Genomic DNA, 19461 nt, shown 5'->3' on the forward strand with positions numbered 1-19461 from the left:
TCTCCCAAGGAGGCGGGGGAGCCACTGAAAATGAGTGTGTCTCCCCCTTGACAGTCATGACCCAACACCAGCCCACCTGCCCCAGGATCCAGAGACCTGGAACAGGCAGCAGAGAGAATCCTGGGTCAGTAGGAGCCAGCACAAGAGAAGGAGCCAAAGCCTGGAAAATCACGGGGCTATGGATGTGGCATTATCCTTCAGTTCCAAACCCTCCTCACAGTCTCCAGTCTGATGTCAGGATGAGAGGGGCACGGGGAAGGCAGGAAAGAGTATAGGGAGACTAGAAACTGCATGCCCACCACAAAGCCTGGCTGGTCAGGAAAAGGAGTGAAGTGGGTACAAAGAAAAGGGACTAATGAGAACCGGGGATGCATCTAATGGCCCAGCTGCTCATCTCAGACCTGGTTATTACCAGATTCTGGTCCAAAGGAAGCTGGAAACGGATTTTCATGCCTAATTTTTAAAACACTGAGCAGCTCAAACCAAACACATCTATGAGTTCAATCGAGTCCAAAGAAGCAGCTTGCAACCCCATGGAGGGCATCCTTGCCCAACGCCTTGTGGTCTCAGACTACACAGAAAGCCACTCACAAGTGCAGAGAAGCTAAGACTTCCCATTTCCACGGCCCTTCCGCCCTCTTGCCTCCAGGAGCCCGCAGTGGCAAACCTAGCACAGGCTCCTACCCACAAGAAAGCATTTCACGGCTCTGAACCAATAGTGCACATTTTTTTTTATCAGAAAAGGAAAGATAATGAAAAACTATCAATACTGTGGTAGTATTCAAATGATAGTGGCTCACCAGTTGGTTATCACATTCAAATCATCTCTTAACGTGGGTCCTACCCCTGAAAATGTTAGTCACGTTATGCTCAGGCATTACGGAGAAGGCAATGGCACCCCACTCCAGTACTCTTGCCTGGAAAATCCCATGGATGGAGGAGCCTGGTAGGCTGCAGTCCATGGGGTTGCGAAGAGTCGGACACGACTGAGCGACTTCACTTTCACTTTTCACTTTCAGGCATTGGAGAAGAAAAGGGCAACCCACTCCAGTGTTCTTGCCTGGAGAATCCCAGGGACGGGGGAGCCTGGTGGGCTGCTGTCTATGGGGTCGCACAGAGTCAGACACGACTGAAGCGACTTAGCAGCAGCAGCAGCTCAGGCATTAAGCTGAGTTTATCACTTATCACTTCCTTTTGCAAGTGATACTGGCCAGCAAGTTTCAGCCATCAAGCTTTGAGGCACTTTCGGGCTATACAAGGAGACAGCTGACAGAGAAGCAAGCTGTCAAAATGCTCAGCACTGGGCTGAAAGGACCAGACCCAGGCCTCGAACTCCAGGGTTGGCATATAATGTATTGTAATGTTCATGTCTGCTGATCTTCAACACATTCTAAGTTTTTGTCTCATGAACTTAATGTCTTGGATTGATGACACGTACATTCCTGGGCTCTTCTCCCTTTGACTTAAAGGAGTGAGGAATGTCCAGGGCCCAGGCACTGGGGGTCCCAGGGTGGCTAATGTATATGGAAGCCCTACAAGAAAGCTGGGATTACACGAAGGTGGGACAGGAGAACACCGCTCCCTTTACTACATTCACTGAAAAGCCCTGAGGCTTGTGCTCCGACATTCACCCACCAGCCCCAGAGGTGCCTACCCCACAGCGGATGCGCTCCGGCTGCACCACCATCAGGTTCCCAGGCGGAGTCTCCGGCGGCGGCAGGCTCTGCTGCTTCGAGTAGGGAAGGACCTTCTCGTCCTCAGTCTCAGTGTCAGTGACTGAGTCGCAGCCAGAATCTACGGCACAGAGAACACAGCTGAATGGAAAGAAAAGGAAGCAGAGCTGGGCATGTCCCACCCTCGTTAAAACCCCAAATGTTACCAAATAGGAAATGGCTCCAAACAAATACAGGCTGAAGGGAGTGACTCAGGAAATCATGAGAGAGGACCTCCTGGGGAAAAGTCAACCCCCATGGCGGCCACGAGGATAGGGTGACAGCAGGAAGATGATGGTGGAGAGAAAGGCCAAGACGTCTGGGGTGGGCTGCTGTCTGAGGCTGGCAGGTCTGGTCGCAAACAACCGACTTCTACAGGTGTTACCTCTTCTTGCAGGGCCGGCTTTGGTGACTGTGAGGAAAGAGGCCCCTTCTCCTCAAGGGGAGGGGTGTCAAGAATAGGCTGTCCACTTAAAGGTCGTCTTTTGAACATCAGGTAAATCCTGTGCTTTCCGGGAAGTCATTATTCCTCAAGGTCGTGGCTAGCCAGCCTACTCCCTCCAGGGCAGTGGTAAAAGGCAATCACTTTCAACAAACCTTAGCGTGTCACTAGGTCCCAAATCAGTATCACAGCCACACCCCTGCCATGGGAAGACAGGAGCATGCTCGGGTTTGGAGCAGGTGAGTAGGGGTATGCAGATAGAGCATGGCATGGAATGAGATGATGCCGAGATGGGGTAGATGCACCCTAACAGAGCGCTAAAGCACGGACTCTTAACCAGGGCTCAACAACTGATGGGGTGCCTGTGTGCGAGATTCTCTGTGTGTCTGTGTGTGTGCATGTGTGTGTGTTTGCCTAAACTTCCCTGGAGATAGTCCAGAGCTTCATCAGATCCTCAAAGAGGAACAAAATGGTTAAGAACGGCTGCGAGGAACAGGAAGGTCCATCTAGCCCGTTCCTCAGGCTTGTTCTTCTCCATTTCTAAACCACCGACAGAGCCAGCCAACTGTGCTAGGTGCTGCGAGAACACGAGCGTGAACCAAACACCCATCCTGCCTTCAGAGAGCCCATCTTCTAGAAGGGCTGGAGAGAGGTTAATTTGGCTGATTCCAGCAGGCTGGCCTCCCATGGAAGAGTGACATCTGTCCTGGGAGAAAGCTGGGATGGCAGATCAGGCCACCAATATGTCCCCAAAGAAAGCTGTAACACAGGCTTGCTCTCTAGATCCCAGGTCATGCCAGGGGAGGGCTGTGCTCCCACCACCATGATGGCTGAGGTGCCAGAGCAGGTGTGGGGGACCAATCACCACCTTGTCCTAGGGCTATACCTGTGAGGCAAGGGTTTCTGGAACCTGCCCAGGCCAGGGGAGGGCCCAAGGCCTCCCAGATATGCCACTTAAAAGCTCCATAGCCTTGGGCAGGGGTCTGGTCCTGGAGCCTGACATGGGTTCTGACAGATGTCTACACACAGGTCCAGAGTGTGATGGACAGTGAGGCAGGTACTCCCGCCGCTTGGTCCCTCTCTGTGATCTCACCCAAGACGCACTAGTCCAGAAGGCGGGGCTGTGAGTGCAGCCTGGTCTCTGACCTTGTTAGCACAATGGGAATCCAGGCAGAAGTTAGTGCTGAGCCCTAAGGAGACAGATACTGTTTTTCACTCTGTGCCAGAGCCATAATCACCTCTATCTCTCCTTTCCTTTCAGGCCTACTGACTCCCCTCTCACTCAGTGCTAATGACCAATGCCCCTCGACCCCTTCACAAAGGCTAAGTGCAGTAGTCTTTCCACCTCCGTGCCATCTGAGTCAAATTAACGGAAGGCTGACATTTTCTTTGCTGGATCTGCCCTTCTCCACAACACTTTCTCCTTGAAAGTGAAAAGTGAAAGTCGCTCAGTTGTGTCTGACTCTTTGCAACCCCATGAACTATATGATCCATGGAATTCTTGAGGCCAGAGTACTGGAGTGGGTAGCCTTTCCCTTCTCCACGGGATCTTCCCAACCAGGGAGGGATCGAACCCAGGTCTCCTGCATTGCAGGCAGATTCTTTACCAGCTGAGCCACAAGGGAAGCGCAAGAATACTGGCATGGGTGGCCTATCCCTGCTCCAGCGGATCTTCCTGACCCAGAAATTGAACTGGGGTCTCCTGCATTGCAGGCAGATTCTTTACCAACTGAGCTATGAGGGAAGCCCTTCTCCTTGACCGGTCACTATTAAAATGGCCAGGGCCCATCCCCATGAAAAGAGCTACACATGCTACCCAGGCACACTCCCACCTACGACGGGAACTTGTGAAAGAAAGAGCCAAAAAACCAGGGGCAATTCATATTCTTCCTGTTAATAACTATATAACACCACATCAAGCTTTAGTTTTGTGTCATCCGATGCCTAAACATCAGTTTTTCATTTCTGTGGTTCTTCCTGGATGAGAAAATAACCTCATTGACTTACAACATTCATCAGTCACTTAAAATGGCAAGAAACTCCCTGGATCTACTCATGGATCTAGAATTGTTTATATACTACCCTGAGTGGGTACCAACTTTTGCCAACTACCTATTCTAATTTACTGTACAGATATAATTGCCTTAGGATAGACTCACAGTACGGTCTATTGCTTCAAAAAAGAAAATCTCTTCATTTCTCCCTAATTACTGACCCAGTTAGTTGGCTAGCCAAAGAATTAAGGCTCTAAAAAATACAATCAAGAAAAGAATAGAGAAATAGAAATAAGCCAAACAAGACAGAGATGATAACAAATATGGAGAAAACGTTATAAACATACTGATGTGAAAACTTGTTGCTAATAGTTTTTTTTTTAATTTCAATACAATTTTTACAGAGAATATATAAACTATCAAAAATGTTTCAAAATAAGTAGAAAATTTGACTAAAACAATAATTACAAATTTTTCTGACTTTCAAATAAAATGTAAAGTCAGGCCACACACCCTCTCTGCACTGAATTTTAAATTGTAGTTGCCACAGTGTTTCCTATCTAGAAAAATTCCATTTATATAGGTTTTCTGTCTCCTACTAAAGTTTACAAAAACAATAAAGGATAGTCTTATTTTATATTAAATGTATAAAAAAAATTTAACAGAGCAATTAAATACAATAGACAACTCCCAAACCAAGTTTCATTCTCACAAAAACTTAATATGAGACAATCCCTTGCACTTTCTTTCCAACCCCACCCCTGCAGGATGGCTCCCACAAAGAAGGGCGGCGAGAAGAAAAAGGGCTGACCTGCCATCAACGGAGTGACCAAATAATACACTATCAACATTCACAAGCTCATCCTTGGAGCGGGTTCCAAGAAGTGTGCCCCTCGGGCACTCAGAGAAACCTAGAAATTTGCCATGAAGGAGATGGGAGCCCTAGGCGTGCACATTGACACAAGGCTCAACAGCCCTGTCTGGGCCAGCGGAATAAGGAATGCCCCATACCCTATTTGTGTGCACTTGTCAGAAGACATTCACCTAACAAACCATACATTGGTTACCTATGTGCCTGTCGCAGCTTTCAAAAATCTACAGTTAATGTGGATGAAAATTAACTGCTAATTGTCCAAAAGTTACTGAACCGCCAAAAAAATCAAAAACAAAAACACCTAAATATGTGATAAAGAAAGCACTAAAAATCAGTACAGAATAAAGAAAATGGTTGGTGAAAAGGATGACTCAGCAGGTGGTGCTGAAAAAATTTAGTTATATGGGATGGACATAGAGGGACAGAGAGACTGTTTAGAATCTTAAGTCTTATACACTCCAAAAGAAAATTTAGATGGATTATTGACGGAAATGAACAATAAAACAAATTTTAAAAAGATAAAAGTATATCAAAACATGGGCAAAAATTTTATCATTGTTTTGAGAGAAGACTTGTTTATCTTAAAAACAACTGTAAAATACAATTGAAACAAGCAATAGCATTGATGACATTAATTTAAAACTTAGGTAAACAAATTTAATTAAAAATAAAAGTGTAATGCTTTAGCAGCATTAGTCATAATAGTCAAAGGTGGAAACAACCCAAATTACCCATTCTTTGATGAACGGATTGACAAATTATTCACCACAGAAAAGAATAATAAAATACTAATACATGCTACAACATAGATGAATGTTGAAAACATTATGCTGAGTGAAAGAAGCCAGCCACAAAGATCACATATTACATGCTTTCAAACATATGTCCAGAATCATCACATCCATAAAAAGAGAAAATAGACTAGTAATTGCCTAGGGCTGGGGACTCTTGGGAAGGGGTGGGGAGGTTGGGAGATAACAGCTAAAGGGTGTGAAGTTTCTTTTTGAGGTGATGAAAATATTTTAGAATTGATTATAGTGACAGTTGAACTGGTCTGTGAAGATACCAAGAAGATCATAGAATTGTATACTATAAATGGGTAAATTGTTTGCTATGTGAATTATATATCAATAAAGCTGTTACCAAACATTCAACGGCAAACCACAAACTGGTTGAAAATTTGAAATAAATAGGCCAAGGGGACGATCTCTTTAATATATGAAGAGATCATAGAAATCTCTTTAAAAATACCTAAAGCCAAATAAGTAGATGATTCGCAAAGGAAGAAACAAAACTTACCTCCCCATTCAGAAAAATTAAATCATTCATTATCACTAATCATCATGGAAATGCAAGTAAAAATAATATACTGTTATTTCACCTTTTTCCAATTAGGAAATAGTCAAAGGTCAGGTAGGACAGGTACTTGTACTGGTTGATGAAGAAAGTATAAACTGGCACACTCTTTCTGGAAAGCCATGTGACCATATACAGAGAGAGAGAGCAAGTCTTTACAGTGTTCGTGTCTTTGACCACACAATTCTACTTCTAGAAATCTCTCTTAAGGTAGGAAAATAAATGTTCAAAATGTAGACAAAAATAATGAACCAAGATGTCTGCTAAATCATTCTTTGCATCTCTGAGAAACAAAGAACAACCTATCTGATAAAAGAATATTACAAGTATATTTCACTTTAAATATTATTTTAAGTAAAAGTTTATGACATGTTAAGCAAAAAAAGCAGAATGTAAAATCATACATCTCAGAGCATAAGATACCAGTTAAATAAAGGAAAGTGCATTTTAAAAGGTTGGAAGAGGACTGCCCCAGTGGTACAGTGGGTGGGAATCTGCCTGCCATTGCAGGGGACGCAGATTCAATCCCTGGTCCAGGAAGACTGATCCTCTGTCCATGGGATTTTCCAGGCAAGAGTACTGGTGTAGGTTGCCATTTCCTTCTCCAGGGGATCTTCCCGACCCAGGGAACGTACCCGGGTTTCATTGTAGGCAGACGCTTTTTACCGTCTGAGACACCAGGGAAGCCCTCCAGCTGGGATGGTGTGCCCCAACTACTGAGTCTGGCTGCAACGACTGAAGCCTGCATGTTGCGGAGCCTATGCTCTGCAGCAGGAGAAGCCGCCGCAATGATAAGCCCGCAGACTGCAACCAGAGAGTAGCCTCTGCTCTCTGCAACTAGAGAAAGCTCTCACACAGCAACAAAGACCCAGCGCAACCAAAAATTGAAAAAGAAAAAAAAAGTCAGAAGAAAAAAAAAAATGTGGATACTGTGGCTGATTCGTGCCAACGTATGACAAAAACCACCACAATAATTTAAAGTAATTAGCCTCCACTTAAATTAATTTTTTAAAAAAAGAAAATGTGTGGATAAACTGTGCATGACTCTTCCCTCCATCTTTTCTACCTTCCAACCATTCATACATTTTCATATTCTCCACAGTGAGAAAGCACTTTGATAATGGGGATAGATGAAGATGGGCAGAAAGAAAAATAGCAGCTAAGTCTTTTGACTAATCACTCCATCAGCTTGGCATCATTTATGATGAGATTGGTCCTAGTAGTACAGCACATGGCAGATATTCTCCAGTATTCAGGTCGGCCCTAGAAACAACTCCTTCTAGTAGATCTGTTCATTTAGTCAGCCGAAATGAACAAGCTGCTGGAGGCTAATTCATTTCAAGAAGTCAGGCAGGGTGCCATTCACTCTGCAGGGCAGTTCTGGTGGCGCCAATCGAGCATCACTTTCATTTCTTCAGCCACATTGGCCCTCTTCCCAGCCCACTGTGGACTGGGTCAGGGTCCAACCACTTCAGCAGATTCAGTTTCCTTTGAAGGAAATACCAACCCAGACAAAAGCACCATCAAAACCCACCTGAAAGAGTGAGATGCCACCAAAGTTTCCCACTTACACACGTAAATTCCTTTCACTCCCTCCCCACACTGACGATAATACTATCCTTACTGTCCTGAGACTCAAATAAATAAATGTTTGAGTGAAAACAAAACACTGAAAACCCCAAGGATCCTCCCCAGTTAAAGTATTATCAACACACCAATAGTATCCTTGTTCAATCGCTAAGTCATATCTGACTCTTTGCAACCCCATGGACTGCAGCATGCCAGGCTTCCCTGTCCTTCACTGTCTCCTGGAGTTTATGAACATCAACGTTTTGGGAATCAGTGAACTAAAATGTGTGAGAATAGGCTAATTTAATTCAGATGACCTTTTTATCCACTACTGCGGGCAAGAATCCCTTAGAAGAAAATGGACTAGCCTTTATAGTCAACAAAAGAGTCTGAAATGTAGTACTTTGATGCAGTCTCAAAAATGACAGAATTGATCTCAGTTCATTTCCAAGGCAAATCATTCAACACACAGTAATCCAGGTCTATGCCCCAACCACTAATGCCAAAGAAGTTGAAGTTGAACAGTTCTATGAAGACCACTAGACCTTCCAGAACTAACACCAAAAATAGTGTCCTTATTGCTTTAAAATTTAACAATATTCCTCTCAGCTTTTATGAGGCCTGGAGCAACTGTGGAAAAAGTATAGAAAAAGGCTTTGCGCATCTAGCTCATCTATAAAGGACCCATGTGGCAAAACACTCCTCGAATCCAGTGGCAGAAAGTCTGTGTCTCCGGAGAACTTGCCTGCTTTCTCTCATCAGCACAAGCTAACATGGTGTGTTTCATTTTCCGCCCTTGCTGCCAGGTAGCTGTTTCCATTCTGGTTTTTAACCACTGTTAACATTTTCATCCAGGTCTTGCTCTTGCCATCTTTCTTTTTTATATTGTGTTTAATTTTGGAGGTTGCTTCAGACATTTTGGGGATCTAGGTAGGGTGTGAATCAATGCTTCTCAAAACTGGTATCTGCCAAAAGTTCTCAGATACAGTCCTTACAATAATTAGTGCTTGGACTTTTCATTTAGATGACAGTGCCTTTAAACTGTGATGCAAAGACATTCCAGATTATCCAGGTGACCATATTATAAATGGTCCCCTGGTGGTCCAGTGGCTAAGATTCTGCATTCCCAATGCAAGGGGCTCCCTGGTCAGGGAACTAGGTCCCTCATGCCACAATTAAAGATCCTGCATGCCACAATGAAGGCCAAAGATCCCACATGCCGCAACTAGGATCTGGTACAAGCAAGAAACAAACATTAAAATAATAATAATAGTTGGGCCCAGCCACAGGATTGTGGTGCCCATGTGTATATGTGTGTGTGTGTAATCATTTTGCAGCTAGGTCACACTAAGCTGACTGTCAGGGGCTAATGAGGAAAGAAGACGGGGGCAGGATGACGTGTACATGAGGGATTTGTACCAAGTGAACCCAAGGAGGTTTCCCCACATACCACTCCACAATGAATAATGCAGCAGGAAGTAAGTCCCCCAATAACACAGGGGAGCTATACAAGGCCCTTTGACAGAATCAGCAAGCACCAGAGCTTCGTGTCACGTTCATGATGCTGTTTCAGAAAATGACCATGATCTATGCAAAACAAATGTCATCAGTTTGCCCTGTATTTATTCTACACATGTACTGTGTAAATCTGGTTCATTTGTTTTGCTTTTGGAGTTGGGAAAGAACAATAAGCATTAGGAGTTGAATATGTTTATACATATTTGAACAACATCAAAATAACTTATCACACTAAAGGTTCATAATTTTTTTGTCCTTTATAAGGGAGTCTAAATAGTTATTTAACATTATTTGAGTCTAAAGGAACTATTAATTTTAAATGAATTGAGTGTGTGTATGTATTTGGATCTGGGGCTTTCCTGGTGGCTCAGATGGTAAAGCATCTGCCTGCAATGCAGGAGACTGGGTTTCGAACCCTGGGTCGGGAAGATCCTCTAGAGAAGGGAATAGCTCCCCACTCCAGTATTCTTGCCTGGAGAATTCCATAGACAGAGGAGCCTGGCAGGCTACAGTTCAAAGGATCGCGAAGAGTTGGACATGACTGAGCGACTAACACTTTCACTTTCACTTTATGTACTTGGAGTCACACCAAGCCACCTGGACAATCTCATACTAGGTAAGAAGGCTGGTGACTATTACTAATATTGATAACAATAAAAGTTACCATTTATTCAATATTTTAATAAGAGGGCTTGGTGACAGACTCAATATTACTAACAATGATAACAATAAAAGTTATCATTCATTGAATATTGTGGTGACTGCCTTACTAGACAATCTCATTTAATTCTTACATCCACCCTGTGAGATAGAAATCAACAACCTATTCCTATTTTATAGATGGAAACACTGTGCCTGAAGGATTGAAGTAACCCAGGCCAGGCTGTGCCACAGGCAAGCAAGGGGCAGCGTGGGAATTTGCCCCGAGGCGACTGTGCCCTGCCTTCTCTGTGGATGTGGATGACGGCAGGAAGAGCATCGCTCATTATTCCCGGTCTGAGGTTCTCACTGTAGCTCAAGAGACATGACATGGGCTTTTGTTCACCAACAGCTGGTGGTCCTGCCCTGTTCTGAACGATGCTGCCTTGGTTAGGTGTGTCATGACCCACCACCAGGGCAAACAGGCACATCCGAAGGATAGAGTTTAAGTCAGAAGACACTGAATTCCAGCAGGACCAGTCAGAGTTCCGTGTGCTCCAGGGGCCTCTGCCCGAAGCTGCATGGTCTCAGTTTCCAAACAAGTTTTCAGACCACAGGGCTGACTGCTTCTTCCCTGTACATTGTCTAGCACGCCATCGGGACAATTTTTTAATAGTCTGAGGGACAGGAAGGGTAAGGACGGCCAGAGAATGATGTTTGCTGATCTTGAAACATTTTCTCCTTACCCCGTTCCCAGAATATACAGGCTCACTTCTCTTGTAAGAGAATGCTAAGCTTTGGGGAAAGTACCATAGACAGGTGGTTGTCGTTTGGTCAATAAGTGTGTCTGACTCTGCGACCCCATGGACTGTTGCTGCCAGACTCCTCTGTCCATGGGATTTCCGAGGCAAGAATATTGGAGTAGGTTGCCATTTCCTTCTCCAGGGGGTCTTCCCGACCCAGGGATCAAACCTATATCTCCTGCATTGGCAGCAAGTTCATTTACCACTGAGCCATCAGAGAAACCCCACCATAAACAAATACCATTCTTCAAAACGACCACAAATGCCATTGTTGAGCATCTACTATAGGCCAGGAACCAGGCAAAACCCTTGACATAAATGATTCTATTTGATCACAACTGATAGATTAGAATAATTCTGCCCATTTCACAGATGAAAAATGAGGGCACCAAAATTGAAATAAATTGTCCAAGTCACACAGTGTGTGCTGTATAGAAAGGTAACCCCCAGATCCACACTCTCATGCACTATGATAGTGTTTCCCACACGGGGGACCATGTGACAAGTACACAGGAGATGATTTCAAAGTGTACAGCAAACATGCGCTGACAGTGAGCCACATGTAAGAAAGCAGTCCCCTGTCAACCCTTTCAGTCTCACTCATATCAAGAAGAAAGGCTCAATTTGGTAAGAGGATGCCTTTAACTTCTCCTTAACATGCTTACCTCCCTCTGAACCACGGAGAAAACAAGGCACTAAGCCCATAGGCTTCTGCAGGCATTAGTGTCTAGTAGAATTTAGTACCACTGTTCTGTTTTTATTGTCTTTATGTTTATAGTTACCATGTTTCTATCCAGAGATATTGGTTTTTAATTTACAGCAGCAAACTTTCCTTTTAAAAATAAATTTATTTACATGAAAAAACAGGAATTGACTTAAAGTATTGTTAAAAGTACCATGGAAAAATCTGGAAATAAATACTAGTAATGGCTGCGCATTGTGAATGTAATTAATGCTGCCAAATTGTAATTTAAAATTGGTTAAAATGGCAAATATTATGTTATATATATTGTCACAATTTTTAAAAAACTTGATAATGCAATATACCCCCAAATCACTGAATTGCACACTCTGTATGGATAAATTCATAGAAGGCAATGGCACTCCACCCCAGTACTCTTGCCTGGAAAATCCCATGGATGGAGGAGCCTGGTGGGCTACAGCCCATGGGGTTGCGAAGAGTCGGACACGACTGAGGGACTTCACTTTCACTTTTCACCTTCACGCATTAGAGAAGGAAATGGCAACCCACTCCAGTGTTCTTGCCTGGAGAATCCCTGGGACGGGGGAGCCTAGTGGGCTGCCGTCTATGGGGTCACACAGAGTTGGACACAACTGAAGTGACTTAGCAGCAGCAGCTTTCATTTTGTCAAATTAAATTTGACAAATTAAATTAGAACAAGGTAAAGCAAAGCTGGGAAAGCAGGAAAAAGGCCTGTAGCATTAACATGCCAAATTATTTTCTCCAAGTTTTAGATGACAAGGAAAAAGAAAGTGAACAAAGAAGGAAACTAAGGAGATAAATTTCAATTGAGAATTAAGAGCTTTCTACCAATTGAGCTGAAAATGGGATGAAATAGAAGTGGTCATCGGGGCCAGTCAGGGGCTCATGGGTGTCTCTAGGCTGATTTGAAGTAGGATACCATCATTTTGCGCTCAGGATTCTACTGTGTCTGATGAAAGAAAGAGTGAAGAAGATTCAAAGTTTTTTCAGTTCAGTTTACTTTAGTAGCTCAGTCGTGTCTGATTCTTTGCGACCCCATGAACCGCAGCATGTGGTTCCTGTCCATCACCAACTCCCAGAGTCCACAGAAACCCATGTCCACTGAGTCGGTAATGCTATCCAACCATCTCATCCTCTGTCGTCCCCTTCTCCTCCTGCCTTCAATCTTTCCCAGCATCAGGGTCTTTTCAAATGAGTCAGCTCTTTGCATCAGGTGACCAAAGTATTGGAGTTTCAGCTTCAAAATCAGTCCTACCAATGAACACCCAGGACTGATCTCCTTTAGGATGGACTGGTTGGATCTCCTTGCAGTCCAAGGGACTCTCAAGAGTCTTCTCCAACACCACAGTTCAAAAGCATCAATTCTTCGGCGCTCAGCTTTCTTTATAGTCCAACTCTCACATCCATACACGACCACTGGAAAAACTATAGCCTTGACTAGACAAGACAAAGGTTCTTGGAAGAAAGCAAAAATCAATAGTCAAACAACCTAGGCAGCGTGGCCCATGAAGGAAAAGGAGCCATGTTCCCTCTGCATTTGTATCCCAGGTCAGGGCCCAAATTTAACCACCACACAGATGGGGCAGAGGTCTAGAGAGTTGTCTGAGGTCTGGACAAACTTCCAGAGACTTCTCCATTCAGGATGAAATTTCTCAGCTGTTCTGACACTCATCCATCGTATCTAAACCATGATGATGAAATCACAAAACAACTATTTCTCAAAGTCCAACATACAATGTTCTGAAGCCTGAACTTCCTAATCACCAAGTAAGTATCCACTGAATATGCATGGCAAGGATGCCACAGGGGATCCCAAGGGTGCACCTGGAGAGCATCAGCCTTAAGGAGATGGCAGCTGAACTGGAAGATAAGGCTTCACATGAAACAGCTGAGAGAACTATGTGACACCATGAAGCATTATGAGACCATAAATACAACTAAATAAAGTGAGCTGTATTTCCAGCTATTTATAAAAGTGCTGGCACATGAAAAAACATACCAGAAGTTTAGAGAAGTTGAGAAAAACCTCCTGAAGGATGAAGAAGTTAGTTTACTTTAACCAAAGCAAATAGCATTTGGGTGCTGGGATTACCCTTTTGATGAAAAAAGCATATTTTCCATTTAAATTAATAAAATAACTAGTAATTTATTCCTTTATTCCTTCAACAAACATCCAATGCCTTTCAATGAAAAACAAATATTCAAACCCTAGCCTAGGCCTTCCAGGAAATGTCACAGTGAGAACATTTCCGCTTCACTGAAAGTGGAGGGACCACAGAGGAGAGAAACTGGTTCTCTCCATCTTCCAGAGACAGAAGAGAACAGGAATAACTTCAAATGGACAAGCAGGGATTTATAAAACACATTTTATGGCCACTAGAGGATCAAAGAAGGGTCTCCCCAAAGATGTGACAAGTAGGGCCCTGAAAGGCACAGGGAGCGCGGACATGGGGCTGGAAAGACTATCCTGGCAGAGGCAAAGGCAAGCTTAAGGAAACAAAGGCACAAGAGCAAATGATGTGCGTGGGCCGCAGGAAGCAAGGGCGAGAGGCACCTTCCATACGATGTGCGGAGGGAGGCTGATGGGAGAGAGGAGGACAGGAAAGGAATCCCAAATGCCATGTTAGGGGTTTGGTCTGCACAATGAAAACCTGTCAGCAAACAGTATTCATGAGAAAAGGAAATTCTGTAAAATACAGATTAACACCATAGGTTTTTTTGTTTTGTTTTATGTTTTAGCTGTGCCATGTGGCTTGTAGGATTTTAGTTTCCCAACCAGGAATGAACCCAGGCCCACTGTAGCGGAAGTGCAGAGCTCTAACCATTGCACTGTTAGGGAATTCCCAAACCCGAAGTTTAAGAATTTTCTTTGCTTGTTTTTGAAATAATTCCAGACACACAAGCAGAGCATGTCAGCTCGTTTCTAAATCTTACTCAGAATGGAGAAGTCGAGCAGCTGACCACCCATCACACCTTGAGCAAGCAGTGCCTTTAAATCTGTGAAACAACATGAGCCTGTCTAACAAAGTGTTACCAAGCCAACATCCTGCTCTACCTGCCTGCGTGAGCAAATAAGATGCTATAATTAACCCAGTGTCTGAAAGCATACCACAGGCACAGTTCACAAAATGCTTAGAAAAATGCTTCTTGAGTAGACAAAACACTTCTCCTACTGTTTATCTTGTTTACACTAGCTATAAGCTTAAAGAAATCAGTGTCATTGCTAGTGGTATGTCCTTAGTACAAAGAGAGACCTCAATCCTGGCCTTGTCCCCAGATTCCAAATGTGGGGATCCCAATGAAGGAGCTTCCGTTCCACTGCAAAAGCGTGTGGGTTCTCGGGGGGAGGTGAGAGGGACTCAGATCTTGAGTTTCAACAACCCCACCTTTTTGCAGCTTCCTGACAAACATCAAGACTGCTTTTTCGTTTTAGTCATCACCCATGGGTCTTTCTTCTCCATTTTTCACCCACCTCGGTTAATAGGTATCAAATTTCCCGTCCAACTAACCGTTTTCACTTAAAAAGCCCCAAACATAGTAAGTATACCCAGCCAGCAAGTCACCAGCTACCCCCTTAAGTCATACACAGTCATGAATCAGAACGATGTTAAGACTCAGTAAGACCACAGGTCTTACTGGCATGGCTGGGGTATGGGGAGGAGGTGATGATTATTTAGTGGTGCCAGTGTGAATTCATTACAGTGACATCAATCGTTGTCCTTGTCATCTTCATCATCATCATCCTCATGATGCCAAAAAGGTAAGGCAGAGAGAGCCCTATGGACAGAGCCGTGACCCAGACTTTAAATGAACCCATGGCGGCCTCTCTACCTCCCTGGAAATAAGGAGAAAGAAGTAGAAAGGAGAAGGAGGGATGGATCTGCTCCTCCTGTAAGTCCACACTGACTTCCTGAGGCAGTCGATGCTGCTGATCTTCCCCGCACAGGCTGGCTCACCTGTCACATCCGACCTGCTCTGCCATCCAGTGGTCCGTGCTAGCTGCAGATTCCCTAGGCTGCCGGGTTTCACCACACATCGATGGCGTCCCAGCACTTGGCAGAGGGTTCTGGATCAGCAATCTACTGTACATCAACCCCAGTCTTTTCCAGCTCACACAGACAAGCAATCATTTTTCTTTCATTCACCAGGCAATTCCCCAGGCCCTCCTCAAGGTCCTCAAAGTTCAGGAAAAGAGGACAGGGCTAAGACCTTTACGCAGCCCCACCTAGCTGCTCTAAGTGAGCTATTCAAAGTGTCAGTTTAGCGGAGCTTTAAAGCAAAGGATGATGGTTCTTCCCGTCCCCTCCCCAACTCACCCCACTTGCTCTTCAGCTTGAGTAAAAATAGCCCCACAGCTGAGGCTGCCACGACAACCGATGAAAGTGTGGGCTCACCCTTGTCCACCGATGATAAAAATCTGCCTGCAGCCTTCCCACCCATCCAGCTGGGGTTGGGGCCCTCCAGCCCTCTCCCGAGTTCAACCTTCAGGAAAAACTTCTGTGAGTGCCAGAGCCAAGTCGCTCCATACTCAACTGAGAAGCCGAGGGATATTTGGAGCTCTTGCACCACCCAGTACCTCAGAACTTTTTAATGTGTTTTCGTTTGTTTCTTTCAGTATCCCCAGGCACATATGACAGATATGACCACCTCCCTTTTGCAGATGGATAACTGGAGGAATAGGGACATGAACTGATGTCAATGCCCTCCGTCATTAGCTTCTGGATTAATGGTAGAACCCCATTAAGAATTCAAGGCTCCCATCTCCACTCCAGTTCCAAGATCAAATGAACAGCTGCACTTGGGAAACACAGTGCCAGTGGGGAAATCATTTCCTCGTATGAGCTGCTTTCTGGCCATAGGCTGAAGTGCCCTCAACCAGTCTCTGGGATAAATCTGGAAAGGGTTGGGGGGAAAAATCTGCTGCCCCACCGTTGGAACCAGGTTCCATAGAAACCCATTCTATCCTGAACCCATGATCTTTGGGGCTGCTTCAGTGAGTGGGGCTGCTCACTGGCCAAGTTTATCAAGAGCCTTAAGATGCACTGTCCATAACTACATTTCAAAGGCCACCACTAGGGAGAAAGTTCTCCACCAGGGCTCTCAGGGCTGGAGGCCAGCAGGCCCCTGTTTCATCGTTCAGGAAACCCCAGTGTTGCTAACAAAGCAGGGGCTACCACAGCCCCCCATGAAAGCTTCCTCTTTCTTCATCTCTTTCCAACACTTATAAACGTGCTTCCTTTCTCTATGTAAATTTCGTTCAAATGGCATGACACAGGTTTGTAATCAGGCCATTAATAACTAGCTTTTAAACAGCTTCTTCTTGGTTTCCTGGTTCAGGAATCAATTCTAATCTAAGCAGACACTGATATCTGGATTTGCTGGTATGAGGACAGACAAATGGGCTTTGTTTGGGGCAGACCATGACAATGCAGTTCATTTTCCCCCAGCCAAGAACTGAGGCTGAAGGCAACTCTTGATAGCAGAACCAAGCTTAAGAAATTGTAAAGAAAATTCCTCTTTCGTCTGTCTGCCGCTCAGTCGTCACACTTCTAGGAAAGGCCAAGTGGGCATTTACCTTCCCCCACTTTTGCAGATCTTTAGCATTCTGACCAGCTGAAACTATGAAACTGGACTGGTCAGTTTCACTTTCCATTTCCGGAATGGGTAACTTTCTGTCACTCTTTACCCTGAGATGTTGTATCTGGGTTCCAAGTACAGTCAAGCTAGGATGGGAGCATGCTCTCTTCGGTGATTGGCTTAAAAAATACAGAACAAGATGGCATCCAAATCAGCTTAAATAATTGTGGGCCAAAATGAAAATTTCTTTAACACAGGAGCTGCTGACTGCCCCCCAATAATTAAAATCTGGGCTATGAGGGGCAAAGCTCTAAAGATTCGGTATAATATCTTCTAGCAACATAAATGCAATGACTGAGGAGCTCTGGAAGAGATAAGAGTCAAAGAGGGAGGCCTGGATTCAAGTCCCCTCTCCCAAGTCACAGAGTATCATAACTTTTCAAAGCTTCAATATCATTTTCTTTAAAATGGGAATATTCACACCTGCCTGGTCTGCTGTACAGGGTTACTGGGATGAAGTGATAAACGAAGCCCTTTGAAAACTGAAAAGTACTAGACAAAGTTAAGTATTTGTTATTAGTCATTTAACGAGTGGCAGTTCCTATGAAATGATTCTCTGTGTGGAAGTGAGCATACAGTAGTGCAGGGCTAGCCAGTCATACGTGACCCAGGAAGTGACTGTCAGGCAACCCAGGGATGCTCTGGGTAACCATGGAGACAGACACCAGCAGAGATCCTCCTACCTCCAGGCAGGCAGGAACAGCAAGCCTTGATTATCCACAATGAGCAGGCATCTGCACCCACCAGACTGCTCAGCAGATCACTGTGGCAGCTGATATGGATTTTTAAAGGGGAAACTGAGCTGCTTTGGGCTTAGGGTTCGGTCACAATAGAAGCCTGCCTTCCCTGGGCACAATCACACTCTCTAAGAGGTGGCATGGCGAGGGGTAGCATGGCACAGCAGTGAGTGTGAGGACTCTATGCATTCAAACTCTAACTCTGTCACTTAATTCCCTGTGCCTCAGTTTCCCCCATGTGCAAATGGCGACGATAATACCACCTGCCTCACTCAATAGCGTGCAGTGAGCTGATTCATATGCAACACTTAAAGGAGCACCTGAGGAAGAGTAAGTACTGAAGAGTGATCAGCAATCAGAGTCGTTTGTTTGTCAACCAAATTGTTCTTCCACTGGACTGTGATTTCTTTGAGGGCAAATTCCCTGACATTTATCTCTGGATCCCCAGGGTCTAGAAATCACAGTGAGAAATCAATAAATGCTTCTTGTGTGAATGGATGAATTGATGAAAGACATACGACCAACCACCTTAGTGCCAGAGGGGAGAAAATGCAAACAGGGAGGACCACTGCACGGCCTCAAGCCTTTTAGTGTGGAATTTAAAGACAAACAGGAAACTGTCTAATCCCCAGTTTACATTGGCAGGCTGAACCAAGCTGTCCTCAACATTTGGTGTGGTACACTGTGTCAGTCTTCTGAGAAACAAACACTTAAATGGGATTAAATATGCAAGGATTTTACTAGAGAAAGTGCCTGCAGCAGAAAAGGAGGAGGGAGGCTGGGAGAAACACCAGATGGTCTGAGCCTGAATGAAGAACAGCAGGAAGGAAGGATGGGTGGAAGCATTCTAGAAAGTTCCACAAGCTGAGGCTGGCTATTGGAGGAATCCTGTGCTGTCTGGGAGCCAGTCTGCTGCGGCATCCCCATCATGTGGTCATTGGCTGGGAACAGCCAGTGGGAAGCAGGGCCTTGGTCAAACACCATGATGGATTCAGAGCGCAGGCCTGAGGCCCCTGGTCAGTTGCACTCCTACAGCTGGAGGTCTGCCAGGTGCATTCTCATGGCCATCACGTGGTAGCCCTTAAGAGCACGGGGATTTGGTGCTCTTGCCAATCGAAGGTGAATCCTCGCTTTTACTGGCTGGCTACCTTAAACGAGTAACTCAACCCCTCCATGCCTCATTTTCCTTATTTGTAAAATGAAAATTACAATTTCAGCCTCTTAGGATTGTTATTACTGAGCACTGTGCCTACACATATTAAGTGCTCAATAAAAAGGCAGCTGTCCTTTCCTTGACCATTATTATTACTAACCATGAAGTACTTCTATTAGCAATTAGGATATGAGAACAGCATGAATTTGAGTTTCATGAGTCTATGTAAGCCTTAAAACCATGGTTTGGCGTGATCTCAATCCAAACAAGCAAACCAGTTTGTCTACAAATGAAAGGTCATAG

At 44.6% G+C, this 19461-nt stretch overlaps 1 protein-coding gene across 1 annotated transcript in view; it reads right to left on the reverse strand.

The window, feature by feature from the left end:
- Window positions 1-19461, reverse strand: part of PIK3AP1 (phosphoinositide-3-kinase adaptor protein 1) — a 120554-nt gene that overhangs the window by 60682 nt on the left and 40411 nt on the right. Inside the window, exon 3 of the mRNA XM_002698411.6 lies at window positions 1655-1794. Coding sequence (XP_002698457.4) covers window positions 1655-1794 — 140 coding nt within the window. The remainder of the gene's footprint in view (window positions 1-1654; window positions 1795-19461) is intronic.

Source organism: Bos taurus, chromosome 26 (assembly GCF_002263795.3).
Source record: "Bos taurus isolate L1 Dominette 01449 registration number 42190680 breed Hereford chromosome 26, ARS-UCD2.0, whole genome shotgun sequence".
Classification (NCBI taxonomy): Eukaryota; Metazoa; Chordata; class Mammalia; order Artiodactyla; family Bovidae; genus Bos; species Bos taurus.